The sequence below is a fragment of the Cystoisospora suis genome (genome assembly GCF_002600585.1).
Source record: "Cystoisospora suis strain Wien I chromosome Unknown contig_558, whole genome shotgun sequence".
Lineage (NCBI taxonomy): Eukaryota > Apicomplexa > Conoidasida > Eucoccidiorida > Sarcocystidae > Cystoisospora > Cystoisospora suis.
Window position 1 is genome coordinate 1 of NW_027153359.1, and position 17,984 is coordinate 17,984.

The 17,984-nt window shown below is 42.0% G+C and overlaps 4 protein-coding genes across 4 annotated transcripts in view; 2 read left to right on the top strand and 2 right to left on the bottom strand.

Moving 5' to 3' along the window:
• On the top strand, positions 1-2,495 carry CSUI_001406 (uncharacterized protein). Its single transcript, XM_068061612.1, has one exon. It carries the CDS (start codon positions 728-730, stop codon positions 1,052-1,054), a length of 327 nt encoding a protein of 108 aa, XP_067926409.1. The 5' UTR covers positions 1-727; the 3' UTR covers positions 1,055-2,495.
• A 908-nt stretch (positions 2,496-3,403) lies between these two features.
• On the bottom strand, positions 3,404-8,228 carry CSUI_001407 (galactosyltransferase amine-terminal domain protein; the record flags this gene model as incomplete). Its single annotated transcript, XM_068061613.1, has 5 exons — positions 8,109-8,228; positions 6,703-7,227; positions 5,698-5,811; positions 4,464-5,309; positions 3,404-3,756 (listed from the first exon to the last, which is right to left on the bottom strand). Coding segments are annotated over exons 2-5 (1,830 nt in total), but the record flags the coding sequence as incomplete, so codon positions are not given.
• Positions 8,229-9,887: 1,659 nt separating this feature from the next.
• CSUI_001408 (gnat family protein) lies at positions 9,888-17,773 on the top strand. Its single transcript, XM_068061614.1, has 2 exons — positions 9,888-11,866; positions 12,618-17,773. Exons 1-2 carry the CDS (start codon positions 10,898-10,900, stop codon positions 13,854-13,856), a joined length of 2,208 nt encoding a protein of 735 aa, XP_067926411.1. The 5' UTR covers positions 9,888-10,897; the 3' UTR covers positions 13,857-17,773.
• CSUI_001409 (uncharacterized protein) overlaps positions 17,626-17,984 on the bottom strand; it is a gene marked incomplete at its 3' end in the record, with an annotated part of 1,944 nt that continues 1,585 nt past the window's right edge. The window contains exon 2 of the mRNA XM_068061615.1: positions 17,626-17,750. Coding sequence (XP_067926412.1) covers positions 17,627-17,750 — 124 coding nt within the window. The remainder of the gene's footprint in view (positions 17,751-17,984) is intronic.

The following is a 17,984-nucleotide window of genomic DNA, read 5'->3' on the forward strand; positions in this document are numbered from 1 at the left end:
CAACTAAAGAAGCTAAGAAGTGATGATATGAAGGACCAAAATGAAAGGAGAGAGAGAGCGAAGGGAAAGGGGATATAAGAGGAGGAGGGAGTAGCAAAGAACAACATACAGAAGGACGGATTTATCGACCACCAATGTGTGTGTGTATCTATCCTGCCCCATGTATCTATCTTTAATCTATCTATTTGTCTCTCCCGTAGCCTGTCGATTTGTTTGTGTATGTATATTCACTGACTTCTTCTTTAGTTCTTCTTAAGTTGGTTTGCTATCGCATTGTCTTTGCATGCCCGATCGATGCTCTTCCTCCCCCCCTCCCCTGTCTTCTCTCATTTCCTTTCGTTCTTTTTCTGTCCTTCTTTCTTTTGCGTCGTTTTTCGTATCGTCTGGCGGGTTTCTTTCGCGCTTTTTCTTCTTTTTATGCAAAGTTGAAAAGAAAAGGAGGTGTTCGTGTCGACGTCTTTCATGATGTGCCGGAAGAAAGAAGAAGAAGAAATGACAGAGACTTCTATCAAAATTATCCTGGTGATGCGGATAGAAGAGAGAGAGAAAGAGAGAGGCTCCCCGTAAGAAAGATTCAGGAACCTTTCTTTCGTGGTTGACTAAGGGAGAGAAAGAGGAGGGAGAAAAGAAAAGGAAATTCTTTTTCTATAAGAGATGATGGAGTCGGGAAATGGTGGTCATGGTCGTATGGCTAGGACTACTACTACTACTATATTCTTGAATAAGAATGCTAAGACATGTATGTGGAGTACCTCTGGATCTTGTATGTCTGTGGATACATGCCTCCCTGTCGTTTACGTTGGAATTTCTTCTTTCTCTTTCCTCCTTTTTTTCGCGGTGGATGGCTGAAAGGAAGAGAGGCGGCGCGCTGGGTGTGAGGGGTGGTGTATATACAGCAGAAGAAGTGGCGTTGTTAGTCTTTGTTGGACGTGCTTTAGTTGAAAAGATTAAGAAGACCAACGGCACTGCTGCTACTACTACTGCTATTGTCACTACCTCTGTTTCTTTCGTTGTTCTTTCTTGTACATTCTTTTTCCTTCAACGCTTCCCATAAGAAGAGGTCGAAGAAGAAACAGAATGAATGAATGGTGTGTATACATGGGCGATAGATTTCTATGGATGTGCCATGTGTCTGTAGGAGGAGTAGGAGTAGTATGCATGCATGATGATGATGATCTTACCTTCACAGTTGTTGTTCCTTGCTGTTTCATACATATAGACATATATGTATACATCCCTATATATATATATATATATATATGTATATGTGTATGTCTTTTATACATACGTATACATGAGGAGTGTTGTTGTGTGTGTTACCATTCCAGTAGTAGAGAGAAGGGGGGGGAGTGACTGATCTATTTCTTACTATGCTGTGGCTCGCCGAGGTGTACTTAGTGTGCTGGAAAAGGTGAAAGATTGCTTTCACATGAAAATTTGGATTCCGATGAAAGACCAAAAGAGGAGACAGCAACTGCAGTACACCAACAGCAGTAGCAGTCTCACATAATAAGGAAAAGAAGAAAAGATAGAAGAAGGATAGATGAGGGGGAGGAGGCTGGGAAAGAAGAAGAAGAAGAAAGATTCAAGACATGATGAGAATGGGTAAATGCTGTCCTTGTTGTCGTTGTCTTTGTCCGTCAATTTTTCTCTTCTTGGAATACAAAAGAATAAACACAATGAACGATCAAGAGAAGGAGGAGGAAGGCACGTGGATGTATCTGTATATATCTACGCATATCTCTCTCTCTCTCTAAGATGGTGGGTTGCCTGTTGAGTATATTGGGTATGTATGGATGTAGTAGGTGTGTGTGAGGTGTATCTACAGAAAGGATAGGAGGCAAATCCACTAATACTTTCATTCATTCTAAACTCCCTTTCTTCTTTATCATGAGTGTATCAGAGTTAAACTTACATCGATTCATCTGCTTAAGAGACAGAGGAGGAAAGAGCGAGAGAGAGAGACTTGCATGACGATGTATGTGTGACTCGTCTTTTTTTTCTTTTTCATCATTTCTATAGTCGTAGTGAGACAAAGAGCAAGACAGCGGCGGAGTCTTCTTCTTCTTCTCTTTGTTGCTCCTTCGTGGTGTGCTTTATCATCGTCAATATGATAGGAGAAGATCTTATATTATGCCACAGCACTTCCTTTTTCTTCCGAAAGAAAGGAGTCCTCATAGCGGGCAGTTGTCCTACTGATAAGCATAATGAATGATAAAGAGAAGAGAGAAGGAAGAGAAGAAGAAGAATGAGTTAACAAGTTCTTTAAAAGAAGACAACGGTAGAACGACAGATGAATGAAGGGGAGTGAGAGTGTTCCGGGCTTCGTGGATACGTCGTGAAGTCAGGACCGCCATGAGTAGGATGAAGAAGAGACATAAGCATAGTGTATATACAGTAGTGGTGTATAGCTATCTCTATCTATCTTATCTCTGCGTCTTCTTATCTTCCTAGTGAAAGGAGTTGTCTGTTCCTCCTGCTGCTAAGATGTGTGACTTTTTCGTCCTTTGTGGTTTGGGTTGCGAGCGACAGACTGAAAGAAGAAGAGGCCCAGAAATTAATTGCCTTAGCTCTTACTCTCCCTCGTCCTCTCGATTCAGAGAATTCTTCTTCGTCAGCTCTACAGAATGACACGCAGCTAGACCTAAGACAGGGATAGGAAGAATAGGAGTTTTTCTTATTATACAGGAGAACACAGCGACTTGAGCTACATGTAGGTAAGGGATATATAAATAGATATAGATAGATAGATAGATTAAAGATAGATAGATAGGTATAGAGAGATAGGTGGGAGGAGCTGAATGAGGAGTAGGTCGACGACAGGTGAGCCACGTATCGACAAGAACCCCGAGATACATCTCTGTCTCTCTATATATGTATATACATGTCTATTGATGTGTCTATATGCAACAGTATGACAGTGTCCTCCGCTTGAAATCGTGATGGAAGCTAGCTAGCTAGTTAGCTAGCTGGCTAGGCGGCTGCTATATAGGGGAGAGAAGAAGAGAGTTGAGGAGCTCAGCAAAGAGGGAGGGGTTGGATAGATCTAGAGAGAGACAGACGGATAGACGACAGGAGGAGGAGGGGGAGTTTCATCAGAGAAGGAAGAAAGTAGTAGACAGTTGTGTTTATTCTAACTATCCTCCTCTTCCTTGTAGAAAATCTTTTCGATCTGATTGAAATGAATCTTAAGCCATACACATCGGGCATTTGGAGAGGAGGGAAAGACATAGTAATGGAACAACGGAGAGGATGAGAAAGAAGATGAAGATAGAGAAGACTTGTGTGTGACCGATTTGGTATTCTTCATGATCTCTTCAGAAAGGGAGCTAGAATTTGTTCTTTTCTTCTTCCTCGATCTCTCCGTTGTATCGGTCTCTTCATCTACCATGAAGCTCTTACTTGTATCACTCTTGCTGTGGTGTTGTTCATCTTTCTCTGCTTCTTCTTTTTCTTTTTCTGCATGTCGAGTTTGATCGGTATTCCAATCCTCATCCCTACGATTCTCTTCTTTTCCACAGCTATCTATTCTCCGATCAAGTCTTCTCTCCCCCTCTCTTCTTGTACTTCTTGTTTCATTTCTCTTCTGTCTTTCCTCGTCGTCGTAGTCCTTCTCTTGTGTGGCGAGCGTCATGAAAGGAAAGAGATTCTTCAGTGAATTCTGTGAGACATCTATAGAGATCTTGGGGGGCTTCTGGCGATTCTCCTCTGCATGCGGGTGTGTTTCGAGCCAGGCCTTGAAGACAACGTCCACTCCTCCACCCCACACAAACAACCACCGGGATAAAAACACATACATAAATATATATATATATATATGTATATATATATATATATATACAGCCTCGATTATATGCATGTACATACAGACAGATGTGAAGGTGTAGGGACAAATATGGCGTATATCATGTGTGTATGCTTGTAGAGAGATATAGAGAGAGAAAGGGAGAAGAGAGAGATGTAGATAGATAGATAGACAGGCAGATGAAAGGTAGATGATAGGAATGACGGAATTGGTGGGTGGACTAGTTTAGGGGTTAAGGCCTAGGAATTGGGTTGTCTTAATCACGGAGCAACTCGACGGTGTACATGCATAGACAAGCCAGTGGATTAGCAGGGCTTTCTCTTCATATCTTTTGGGGTGTACATACACCACCTGAGTGTACGTACATTTGCGTGAGTGAGAGATGTGAAAACACTGGAGGGTTGTGATGCATAAGCAAATCAAAGAATGAGTGAAGGAGGAGTGGAGTCTTCTTCTTTCTTGCATGCCAATGATCAAAAGACACGTCAGTCTCAGCTTTGTATCTCTCCGGGTTCTCAGCCTCTCGCCAGTGCATACATCCTACACGTACATCTATAGACAGACATACGTATACATATATATATATATACATATGTTTAGATAGGGAAAGGTATGGGAGTTCTGCAGAAGCGTTGTGTTTTAGTCGAACCTTCCTTACCGTCTTCAACTTCAATAGGAGGAGGTCTCCCCCTTTCTTCTCCTTTCCCTTCTTCGCCATTTCTTCTTTTTCTTTTTTTCTTCTTCCTGTCTTCTTCCTTTTCATGTCTCGTGCCACTGTCTCCACATCCCCTTTCACTCCGAATCAGCAAGCCTTCTCTCTCTTCTTCTTCATGAATATCTTCATTATCTTCATCTCCTCTCCCTTCATCTTCTTTATCTTTCTCATGTGTATCTTGAGCCTCGTCAACTACTACATCTTCCTTCTCATCGTTATTATCTTCGTCTGCTTCTTCTTCTTCTTGTTCTTTTTCTTCTTCTTCAAGCCTCCATGTCCGCATGAAGAGTCTTCGGTTTCTCTTTGCTTGCGCCGTCTGTAGTTGTTTGTGCATGTGTCTTAACCTGTCCTGATGCGAAAGAAATCTGTGAACGTCAAACTCCTCGAAGGGAGACAAGGGACTGAACCTCTCTGAGAAACATCCACATGCACACCAGGCCTTTTCTAAAGATTTTCTTCTTTTTTCTCTTGTCTCAGACTTTCTTTCTTCTTTCAAAGGATCATCAAAACTTCTCTTCTTACTCTCGTCATGTTGTCTCGTCATGTTGTCTCTCTTATCCTCTTCTTCTCTTTGCTTTACTCGAACTACCCCGCCTTGTCTCAAGGGGAGGCTAGAGAGGGAGGAAGAGGAGGAAGAATCAGGAGGTAAGAGTTTTCTTTCTCTTTCTTCTTTTCTAGTTAGTTTTGTCATGATGCTGGAGGATTGATCGATCCATAGATCGGCGTGTAGACACCGAGCTAGCATGTCGTCGTCTTCATACCCCCAGCCGGGATATCTCACACTCCAGCCTACGACCAAAAGAAAGAAAGAAAGAAAAAACACAGAGAAAGAAAGAGAAAGCAAGAGTGAAGTGAAAGATGAAGATGGGAGAACATGAAGAGAAAAAAGAGAAGCAAGATTCCTTCATGTACATCAGGATGCCTATCAACTAATCATCTACACATACCTATCTCTACATCCATACATGTCTATGTTAAATCTATGGAAATGTCTCTCTCCTTTCTTTCTTTCTTTCTTTCTTTCTCTCTGTCTTTCTTCGTTATTTATTTGTCCTCATCTCTCGTTTTCGTTTAATTGTGACTCTTCATCTATTCTCAGAGAGAGACAGAGATGTCTGTCTCCTCATCTCCTCCTTCTCCTACTCCTTTTCCTGCTGCGAGCTTATGTTGTCTGTACCTTTAGCTTTTAGTAGAAAGTCGAGAGAGCGAAGGATGAGAACTCCCCCCAAAGACCAGCGATGGCCATAGAGGTGATGCACACACCCCTCCACAGGCAAAGGCACATACAGACCTACACAATAAACCACAACAGACAAGAAAAGAAAGAAAGAGTGAAAGAGAAAAAGAAAGAAAGAAAGAGGGAGGAAGAAGGGAAGAAAGAGTGTTGTTCTTTTTCTCCTGATGGAGTAGTTGGTGTGTGGAGATGACAACGTGTATTGAAGTAAGTATTCTCTTCGTCTACTTTTGGCTGTCTATTTTTCACTTCATATTTTCCTCGTATCTCTTTCTTTCTCATAAGAGTACATACACGCCGATCACTCATCTCTCAACAGCAACAGCATATAGACATACAGAACAATACATACATATATATATACATATATGTATGTAATACAAATAGGTAGATGTATATACATATATATAGATAGATAGAGGGTGGCAAGGAAGGGGGTTTCTATGTAGAGAGAGTGTGTAGGTCAACCTACGTGTGTAGATTGAGATCTTTACACATGGAAGAGCAAGTGGAGAGCAGCATGCCTATCATTCCACGCCATAGATATAGAAGATACGAAGATAGAGAAGCCGGCTCTCCCAGAGTTCCCATTCAGCGACAGTTCCTCTGGATGTAAGTAGAGTGTATGTACACCTGAGATTCCTAGACATACAGGCAGGAATAAAACACTGCTCGCTCTCTCTCTGTCTGCTGGCATTGTGGGGTTTCTTCGAGCAGGAAGCATTCTCTTTCCTTCATCGCATGCGACTCAACTACCGAAAAAGATTGATATCTACGCCACGTCAAAGAAAGAGTGAGAAAGAAAGAAAGAAAGAAAGAAGGAAAACCTCTGTATGCTGCACAGATACAGAGTCGTCATCTGTATATATTTGGATGTATCCTCCGTATCCACTGTGACGTCGTATTTCTAGACTCTCTGTTCTCTTTCTTTCTTTCTTGCCTTCTTACAGAGTCGGTGAGTTGGAAGGGATGTGACGCTGTCCAACTGCCGTCTTCTCGGGAGAATATCGACGTCATGAAAACACAGAGAGACGCGAGAGAGAAGAGGTAACGAGTCGATCAACTCTCCTATGCATGTGTAGAAAGGTCTCGGATCTTCCTTCCTTCTTTCTTTCTTTTCGCCTGTTGTTCCTTGGGATGTCGCAACTTCTCCTTTTCTTTTCGTCTTCGGGTCGTCTCCATGCTCCTTAAGACTTCTCATTTCTCCCGAGGTTTCACTTGAAGACAAAATTTTCTCTGGAGGAGTAAAGAAGAAAGAAGAAGAGAGAGAGCGAAGAGGAGAAGACAACCTAGACGCATGGTCATAGGAAGAAGAAGAGGAAGAAGGAGAAGAAGAAGATGGAGGAGGAGAAGAAGAACACGAAGAATGGGGAGGAGAGGTATTTTCTTCTTCCTCTTGATCAACTTTTTGCTCTTCATTGTTTTGTAGGAGGTGACGAAGAATCCAGGCAACTGCTGCATTCATAAGAGCTCCTGTCAAGAGGAAAAAATGAAAGAAGAAAAGAGACCAAGTCAAAAAGTACATAGAAGAAGAAGAAGAAAGACAAAGAGACAGAGGGGGGGTGGTATATATACATCTTCTGTGTAGAGCTCTCATCAATCGTGTGTGGGCACATACCTCTGCATGTTTCGTTTCTAAACAACATCCACTCCCCCACTTTCTTTCTCTCTCTCCCTGGATGGACATTCCTGAGACACTTATCGTTTCACGGACTAAATGCTTCCTACATACAGCAGGAGAAGATACAGAAAAGAAGAAGATTTTCCCGAGAAGAATCTACGAAAGAAGAAGAAAATTTTATCCCACAAGCATGTCCTGTTTGCAAGTGAACGAGAGTGCAAGATCATTCACATGCGTCGTCGAGAATATACATATAGAGAGAGAGAGAGAGAAAAGATATATATATATATATGTATACGAAGAGACATAGAAGTATCTATATGTATATATATATATATATATAAATACACGTACGTCTATGTGAGATGTATACACGTAGATGTGTAGGTGATGACGGTATGTAATATACCCCTGCATACTTAAGTATGAACTGATATGATATGCATATGTATGCGTTCTATAGATACGTATATGTATGTAGGTAAACGTCGCTTCACCGATTGACTTCCTTCCCCTTAGGTTCGATGTGGATGTGTATCTATGAACAAGCCTCGATACATACATAGATATATCTATACTCATGCATAAAGCCTGGTAAGATGGAGAGTGAAAGAGAGAGAGAGAAAGGCTGCTTGGGTGGAGTGTGTTCTTTGATAGAGGAGATAATGTGAATGACGGACAGATGTGAAAGTCCAGGGTTTTTCTTTGTGAAGAGAGAAACAATTATCTATACCTTTATTGAAGAGAAAACGATCATCTTGTTCTGCAATAGCAATGAACACCTCTGTCTTGACATGCTGTTGGGGTGTATATACACCTGGTGATGACACCCCTTGCTGAGGTGTATGTACACCTGGCGAGGAAGATGACGTAAGAGCTTGAAGATATTCACATACTCGAGGTAACCATTCCTTCAACTGTTTTTCTCGATCTCGATATGGCACAATAATCCACAGGATCTCTGGCCTCCCCTCTTCACCCTCCCTTTCATTCTCATTGACTTCTGTTTCTTTCTTCTCTCTCCTTACCTCCCTTAAGCTCTCCTCCTCTTTTCTTTTCTCTCTCTCCATTGCTCCTTCTTCCCTTCTACCTATCATCTATCCACCTCCATATCTATGTATCTATCTATCTACCTATTTACGTATGTATCTATCTAGGGGGGAACGTCATACAGCAAAGAGAGTCTTTCATAAAGTAATTATCTAGCTATCTATACGAAGCTTTCTGACGACGTAGGCAGGCAGGCCCCTCTTTCATCTCTTCAGCTATCGTTCTTTCTCTCTTCTTCAGCTAATTTAAATGAGAAATCTCCTTCCTCTCCCCCTCCGTCCAGCCCGCGTATGCGACGTTTAGTAGTATGGCTATCATCATGTCTCTCTCACTCTCTCCTACTCCAAGACGCTCGAAAAGAAAAAGAAGATGAAGAAGCAGAACAAAACATTTTTCTCTCTCTCTCTTTGTCTATACCTAAACCTCTTCTTCTAGACGAGGTCTCTCCGAACCCCTTCTTCTTCTATTCATTCCCTTTCATGTGGATAGATAAAGATTCATAGAGAGATAGATGAAAGATAAATGGATTCAGATAGATAGATAGATAGAGCTCTCTTTCTTTATAAGCACGTAGATAGATGATACACGTGTATTGTCCATACCCATACATATCTAGTGTATGTATGGAACATGATAGATTTCTATAGAAAGTATGAGGTCAACAGACTTCAAGCAGAAAGGAAAGAGAAGTGTCTTTTCTCACATACAACTCCTCATCTATCCTCTCCCCCGTTCTTTTCATAAACCACACCTACACTGAAGGGACAGGATTGATAGATAGCTACGTACATATATACGCATATATATATATATATATATACTACGTATATGTGTATCTAAGTATATATATATATGTGAAGTCAGGAAGGACGAGGAGAGCTCCGAGGGGTTAAGAGGAGTTGAAGAAGAAGAAGAATGAAGAAAAGAAAGAACGGAGAGAAGAAGAAAGCTATCTTTCTCTAAGAGAAGACAAGAAGAAAACTGAAAGAAGAGATAACTGTCTTTCTATCTATTAACCTATCTACACCCTTGAATCTTAAGAGAAAGACATATCAAGAGAAAAAGACTCTTAGGCTAAGGACGTCCTCTCAAGCAAAGGCTGGACATGCCACCATACACATGAGAGAAAGAAAGAATGGAATTACTGACTTTTCTTGATGAGCTGCTTCTCTCTTGGGACTGTGAAGAGGAGGAAGAGAAGGGAAGAGAAGAAGAATGCTCTCTAAGCTTATCATCTTCCTTCCTTAGCTCGAATTGAAAAAGAGCTCTCGCCAAGAAGACCTTCTTTCGCTTCTACCGTGTCTCAACTTGGAGGATGCAAAGACAAGGAAGAAGAAAAGAATGAAGAAAAGAAAAGAAAGAAAGAAAGAAAAGAAAGAAAGGCACGCGCATGCATGATGTTTATCCGCTACCTGTATCGGATTCGATTCTTTCGAGTCATGTGTATCTTTCTTCTTTCCATGTTTTGTCTCTCTCTTTCTTCTTTATCGTCTTTCTCTTCTTCTCTCTTCTTTTCTCGACTCTTTGTTTCTTCTCCTCCGCCTACTATCTCTCTGTCTTTTGTTTCTGAATCCTTCTACGCAAGGAGATTCTTCTGAAGAAGCCGGCATTCCTTTGCTGCGTCTCTTCTATCGCTCTTCTCTCTCTCACTTTCTCTTTCTTTTCTTCTTTCTCTCTCTTTCCGTCTTTCTCTCTCGACTGTCCTACAAACCTTCTCTCTTTCATCTATCGGCCTCTTCTGGAGTGTGTCCAATGCAGTTAACTTCTTTTGTGAAAGCCCTCATTCGATGCTTTCTCTTCTCTCTCTTCTTCTTGCCTTTGCCTCTTGGAGAATCTCTTCACCGTCACGTTAAATCACTTCCTTATCTTCCCTCTCTTTCCTCTCCCCCGTTTTTCTTTCTTTTTCTTCAAGGAGAAAGAAGTTCCATTCCTTCTTAACAAAGAGAGAACAGACAAAGAGAAGAAGTGAAGAAGAGGAAGAAGAAAGCATTTCTCCTCTCTTCGAACCTCTTTCCTTCTTCTGGGTGTGTGTATCTTTCTCTCTCTCTTTCCTTTCTTTTCTCTTTTGTCGTGCCGCAGGTCCTTCCTTCGCCTTCCACATCAAGTGGTGTGTATGCAAGGAGGCTAGTATTAGACCTCCCTCTCTGGTCTGTCACGTGTTGAGACCATCTATCAATTAATTGTCCTCTTTCTGTTTTATTCCTTTCTTCTCCATTCTAGATTGGAGGAGTTTTCCATCGAATGATGACTCTCTGCCTTTTGCTTTCCTTCTTTCCTTGCTCAGATATCTTCTCTCCTCTCACAGTCCCTCCGTGAACTTCAGTTTCCTTATTCTCTCTCTTCTTTTCCTATTTCCCTTCTTTCCTTTCTTCTCCTCCTCCTTTCTTCTTCTTTTCTTCCCTTCACCTTCTTTTCTTCTTCCCCTCTTTCTCTCATTCTCGTTGGTCTTGTTCTTTTCCTCGAGTGATAGAAATGAATCTCACCACACCAAGTTCATCCTCCCTCTCTTCTTCTTCTTCGAATGCATTCTCTTCTCCGTCTCCTTCTTCTCTCCTCTCTCCGTGCTGTTGTCCTTCCTCTACGACTTCTACTTCTTCTACTACGTGGCCGTCTTCTTCTTCTTCATCTTTCTCTCCCTCCTCTTCCTCCTCCTCTTCTTCGTCTTGTGCTTCTTCTCTCCCCTCCCCTTCTTCTTCTCCACCTTCTTGCAGTCTCTCTCAATCTTTTCGCTATTCGACGTATCCTCGTCGCCAGCCTCTTCATCTTCTTTATCGTTACGCTTTACGACGATGGGAGAATCTTCGCATGCAGAGAGAATCTCTATGGCAGCAATACACTTCTCTCTATTCTTCTCTTTACCAAACTCCTCATCTTTCTCTCTCTTCTTCTCCGTTTTATCTTCATCCAAATAACCTTTCAAGAGACAAGAAACAGTCTAAAGAAGCGGAGTCTTTCTCTTGGTCGCTTCCTTCTCTTTGTCTTCCGCATGCATCTTCTCTCTCTTCTCTCATAGCCCCTCATCTTCTCTGTTCTCCTCGACAAGAAGAAGAAGAAGCAGAAGAAGAAGAGGAAGATGTCTATTGTTTGGGTAGTGGAAATGTAAAGAAGAAAGAAAGAGGTGTGTCTCTTCTTTCTTTGCCTCGAGAGGCGAGGGGTGAGGTCGTAGGTCCAGCTCTCTCAGCAGGAAGAACGAGCGATGATGATGATGATCTTCTTCTTCTTTTGGACCACTTGAAAAGAAGGATTTCTCTGGTCGAAGCAGAGTGTGAAGAAGCAAGGAGACAGTGGGAAAGATACGACGAAGAAGAACTCGCGGTCATTGGAGAAAGAGAAAGACAAGAAGAAGACATCTTTCATATTCTTAGAGAGAATCTTTCAGAACCCTATACAATGGAAACGATTCGGTATCTTCTCCATGGATGGCCGCACCTCGCATTTCTTGTAGGAAAATTACCTCTCTTCTCTCTCTTCTCTTTCTCTCATTCTTCTTTCCCTCTCTCCTTCTTCTTCCCTGTCTGTCTCGTTCTTTTCTCCTTCGCCTCTCTCTTCTTCCTTCTTTTCTGTTTCTTTCTTTCTTCCCTTCTTTTTCTTTCTCCAGAGAATAAGACACCGTAGACGTCTTCCATCGAAAGTACCTCTCATTCGTGTTTTATTTAGTATCCGACATTTCTCTCGTGATCTTCTCTGGTTGAAGAAGAGAAAATGTCTTTCTTTCTTTCTCCAGATTTTTCTCTCTGTCTCTCTCTTCTCAAGAATTTCCTTGAGTTGGAGATCTCGTCTCTCCTTCCTTTATCTCTTCCACGGAGAGACACAGAGCGAGAATCTTTCTCTTTCTCTTCTTTCTCTCTCTCTTCTTTCTTCTTCTTTCCTTTAAAGAAATCTGCGTTCATCCTCTTCGGGTGTATCTTTGTATCTCCATCTTTGTAGAAGATGCTTTTTCTTCTTCTTGTCTTTAGCGTTTCTCTTATATCTCACGGCCTTGTCTTTCGTTGAAGGGTTTATTCTTCTCTCATTCTCGCCTCTATCACGGAGAGTTCGTAGATCTCTTCTTTCTCAAATGAAGTAGAAGGTGACCCACATGAAGAAAAGATGCTAGAAGAGATTCCTCTCTCCTGCGGCCTTATGCTTTTCGTCTCCGGTTCTTTTCATCTTCTTTCTTTCTTTCCTTGTGTGTCTTTTTCTTTCTCTTCAGGCGTACGATGGAGAGACTTGTGCGGGCGTCTGTCTATGTAAGATTGACAAGAAGAGGCGACGTTCCCCTCTCATGAAGTCAGGTGGACATACACCTCAATCATCATCGTCTTCTTCAGCGAGCCACCATGGCTTTTCTTCCTCTTTCTCAGCAGATCAGAATGTAACTGATGGGGTCGATCCTTCTCTTTTCATTTCATCTTCCTCTTCATTGTCACAATATAGACATGACTCTGAAAGCGTTGTCTCTTCATTCCCACAGTCGACTGATCTTTCTTCTTCTTCTTCATGCTCTCTTTTAGAGGAGGAGAAGAAGGACGCCTCTCTCTCTTTAGTAGATGCAAAAGGCCCAGGGATGGCTGCTGAAACTCTCGACGATCTCGATGCTGTGATCGAAGAAGATGAAGAAAACAGCTCAGATGAAGATGGCGAAGGAAAGGAAGAAAAGGAAGGAGAAGACACGAAGAGGGAGAAGAGACAGATACAAGAAGAAGGAGAACAAGAAAGAGAAGGAGAGGAAAGAATTGTATGGAAAGGTTATATTGCCATGTTAGCCGTAAGATCGGCTTATAGAAGAAAAGGGATAGGGAGGACCCTTGTCTCCAAAGCTCTCGATGAAATGAGAAAGAAGAGAAGTCCTTCTTCTTCTTCTCTCTCTTCTTCTTCTTCTACGACTACTCCACTCTGTCTTCCTTCTTCTTCTCCTCAGTCCTTCGCGAGTGTTCTCCCTCCTTTACAGGAAGAGAAAGATGACGTAAAGCAAGGAGATCGAGAGCCCTTCTCTCTTGCATGCAGCTCTCCTAGAGAAGAAAGAGACAGAAAGACAGAAGAAAGGAGAGAGACACGGCAAGAGGGGAGAGAGGGGCTGTATGATGACGTTCATTGTGAGAAAGAAAGAGCAGAAGAAGAAGAAGATTTGGACTTCGCTTATGAAGAAGAAGAACAGGTATATGGAGAAGTAGAGAGCTGTCGTATCGAGACAGAAACGACGAATTTTGCTGCTCTAAGTCTCTACGAATCTGTAGGCTTTACACGTGTTAAGCACATGCGCCGCTTCTATATGAACGGGAGCGACGCCTACAAGCTACGGCTTAGCTTCGCGAAGGAGAAAGATCAAAGCATGAAAGCGTCACAAGAAGAAGAGATAAAGGGAGACCACCGACCAAGAGAAGAAAGAGAACAAGGCACGTCAGAAGAAGAAAGAAAAGACGATAGAGAGAAGAAGAGAGAACTGGAGTGAGGAAGGAGAGAAAGAAACAAAAGAGGAAGAGAAGAAAAAGAAGAAGAGCTTTCTTATTCTCGTAGTGGGACATGCATGTATCGAGAAGCTATCCCTCCTGTTGCTCTTCCGGTGGAAAAGTGAAAAGACTGACAAGTAGGCATGACTGCTGAAGAAGAAAGAAAGTTAAAGAGAGACTACTGTGTGTATCTTCCGTAGGTTGAATTGTCGTGTCGATCTCTTTCTTCTTCTTCGATATTCCTTATCTACATACAACGATTCTCTACCAGGCCAAGATAGATAGATAGATAGATTAAAGATAGATAGATAGATATAGACTGAGGATGGTAGTATCAGAGGGAGAGAGAAAGACGGAAAGAGAGAGGAAGAGGAGGGGGGAAGTTCCATGAGCGGCGGGAATGTGAGGAGAAGAAGATGAAGAAGAAGAAGAAGAGCTGACGAAAGACGGAGAGAAGAAGAAGAAGAAGAAGAGGTTGTGGATGTTTGGAGTTAGGCAGAGAGAACTTTGGTGTATTCTGTATGTCCTATCACATACAGACACTTGAGAAGAAGAAGAAGAAGAGAAATCTCGTTTTAGAAGGAAGTTAGGCCCACAGTCATTTAGGCTGGAGTGTATGGGCATAGGCTTCGATAGAGATGTACGGTTGATATATGAATGTGTACAGCAGGTCGTACTAGTAGAAAGATCTATCAACACCTTGCATGTACTAGTGATACTTACAAGACAGGTACAGACAGAGGTCAATCGATCTGTCTATCTCTCTCTGGTCTCCCTCTCTAGGTATCTATGTCTATCTTCTGATAAGTGTGGATCTTCTATTTGGCGATGTAGTAAAGAAGGAGACTGTTGCAAAATTAAGAGAGAAAAAGTGAAGGGACAAAAGAAGGAGAAAAGGATCAAGTCAGAGTGCACGTCTTCGTTTTATCTCAAGAGATTTTTCTTCTTCTTTATGTCTTTCTCTCCTTGGTTGCTACTGGCGTCCCCTTCGACAATCGATTTCCCAATTAGCTCTTACTCTAAATCGATGCTGCAGCTAGCGGTCAGGTGCCAGGAAAGAGGATACTGCTATACTACGGGACACCCGAGTCTCTCTCGGTCTGTCTTTTCTTTTCCATGGTCGCCTCGTGTACGGTTTTCTTTAATGTAGAGACTTCTTTAGGCTTCATCTTTTCTCTTATCTTCTTAGGAAAAGAGAAGAGACAAACAAGCCAATGCTCGGGGCGCCCATAGACATACATAGTTTACTATACGTACCCACATATGCATCTATATGAGTAGAGAGAAAGGCTAATTTCTTCGCGTCCGGTGCATGTCTGTCTATTTCTCTATGTCTGTATGTATTGTCTATCTCTGCTGATCCTTCCTCGCGCTTGTATGTCTAGCATATCCACGTAGGTATGTCAATGTATGTACATTTGGCGTGTCTTTAAACCTTTTTCTTCTCCTAGGTCATCATCTGTTTCTCTCTCTTTTGCCTGTCTTTTCTACATGTACCTTTCTCTTTCCCTCCTTTTTCTCCTTATCTCTTGTTTCCGAGACCTATTAAAGAAACGCAACGGAGAGACAATCCATCATAGAATCTCCTCTTGTTCTGCTCGATCTCTTCAAGAGACAAAGAATGGAGATGAACTGTAAAGAGAAACAGAATAAGACAGAGAGATCCCATCTCTTTCTTTCACATCTCTCACTTCACCTATTTCTTATTCTTCCTGTCCGATCTCTAGGAAGGAGGTTTTTCTTACGTTCATTGATTTGCCTTCTTGCAGTCAATCTCTTGATTCAGGGGGGGGAGGGAGGGAAGGGAGGAGTCTAAGGGAGAAGTATTTTAGAGCTATCTTAGACGCAGGAGCTCCATTCCTGAGAGGTGATAGAGATTCCTTTGATCTTAGGTTGATTCAAATTCATCTTTTCTTATCATCGATGTGACTGTTCTACCTGAAGTCGATGAATAAGAATGTCTTTAGATTCTAGTAGAGAGGGGAGTCTTCACAACGATCATCTCCACATCTTTCAAATCTCTACGTCTATCGTCTATCTATAATATACTCTCTCGATCTGTCTATCCATCAACTAGAACGAAAAGTTTACATGTACATACAGGTATCTACAGACACAGAGGAGTATTTAGATAATGCTAATGATGTAGGACATAGAAAAAGAAGAAGAAGAACAAGAAGATGAAGAATGTCTATCTAGGTCTCTTTATCTATCTATCTAGGGAGGAGAGGACATTTCGCGTTCTGTTGTTTCGTGTCTAACTGCCCGACGTGCGTCGTCACGGAGGAACGAGGTGTGTGTATATATGAAAAGGTAGAGAAGAGACCACTTCTTTCCTTCTCTCTTTCTTCGATAACGAGGAATGAATGAAAGATGTAAGACCAACACCCCCCCTCCATCTTGACGAAAGAAGAAAATCGATTCGATAGATAGATAGATAGATAGTCTTCATTCTTCTTCTTGTTCTTCTCATGAAGAGAGAGAAGAGATGAGGAGAAGGAGAGAAATGAAACAGGGGCGTATATAGAGAATTCAATGATAGATGAGACATGCTAGGAGAATTAGAGAACAAGCAAAAAGCCTAGGGAAAGGAAAAGAAGTAGAGCCATAGAGAAAAGTAAGAGAGAGAGAGAGAGAGGACAGAGATATAGATAGTAGAGGGTAGATCGATGGATATCAAGGCATGCGGTTTATTTTCTGTTTAGATTGAGAGTTCTATATAAATCCCATCACATGCAAGCATTCATCATCGTGGTGTATGACTGCTGATACTATAGGACATGCAATAGAAAAAAGACTCTTTTTCTTCTTCTTTCTCCTCTTCTCTTCAAGAAAGAACTTCGAATTCACAGATGTAGACACATAGAATGAACAGAACAATCGGACTGAAGGGATCTCTTTACATAGATATCTCTGAGCTCTACAGACAGATAGAGCAAAGATAGGTTAAAGATGGATTGAAGATAGATAGATAGATAGATGTCCATATCCTTGTGTATACCAAGGAGAGTATTTGAAGTGTGTTTCAGGTATTAAGAGGGGTTATGACTCCTCTCTATAGGAGTTGAGAAAGGCAAATTTTTCCTTCCTTCTTACTCAATTTGCCTCCTTCGAAAGACATCGATACAGGTAGATGTCTGTAGGCATATGGAAGTAGAGAAGTATTGCAGAGAGCACTCCTGTCGAGGGGAAGGACGGAGGGAGACCTAAACATACGGACTGACCATTCGCGTGGCTTTTTCTCTTCTTTCTTATCGTATCATCTCGTTACACGTTGAAGAACGTTCCTGTATCATTCTTATCAGAGAGGCGAAGCGACCCACCATCAATCTTCCACAAGCAAATTTTCCTTCCCTGGTCTTCTCTCTTCGTCTGGATATCCCTCAAGATATCTGAGGTGTATATACACCTACGGGTGTCTCCATCGTCGTCATCTCAAGTTCGGCTCCCTTCATAACCTCTTCTCTCCCTCTTCTTCTCCTAGATAGGTAGCATTTACATTCTTTTCCTACATCTCCACGGGTTATCCCATATCCAAGTGCCTCTTTCTCAATCTTCGTAAAGAAGACGCACATCATCTAGAGCACCTGTGTATAAGATATCTAGTATCTATCTATCTAGTGAGAAGAAGGAGAACGGATGAGAGAGGAGATTTCTTTTCGGCCCTGCCCTCCTCCTCTTCTTCTCTTCCTCTCCTTTCATTCTTCTTTTAGATCTCGAAGAGTTCCCCTAAAGCACTCAAGAAACCCTGAGGTGTGGCTTCTACTTCACTAGGGCGTCCCCCAATACTCGAGGCTTCTCCAGATGATGCAGGTAAAACAGCTGAAGAAGAAGAAGGAGCGTGCCAAGAAGGCTCCTCACTCGCCCGCCGTCTCTCCTCTCCTTCTTCTCCTATCCTGATGAGAGAACAAAGACATGCATTCACAAAAAGAAGAAGAANNAAAGAAGAAGAAAAGAGAATCTCTTCATTTCGAGCATACGTGAGAGGAGCGAAGTCTCTGAAGACTGAAGAAAGATATACAAAATGAAGAGACAAACCTCGTCCAAGTGTCCTAAGAAGAGAAAGGAGGAGATAAGGCATCTCCCGAGTGTGCTGTGACTTGAGAAAGAGGAAGACGTACATGAAGAAG

What these genes read in the sequence shown, in the direction of transcription:
- CSUI_001406 (XM_068061612.1), top strand. Translation starts at nt 728, where the DNA reads ATGCTAAGACATGTATGTGGAGTACCTCTGGATCTTGTATGTCTGTGG.
- CSUI_001408 (XM_068061614.1), top strand. Translation starts at nt 10,898, where the DNA reads ATGAATCTCACCACACCAAGTTCATCCTCCCTCTCTTCTTCTTCTTCG. An exon ending in GGCCGCACCTCGCATTTCTT is followed by an intron (nt 11,867 to 12,617) that starts GTAGGAAAATTA and finishes CTTTCTCTTCAG; the next exon opens with GCGTACGATGGAGAGACTTG.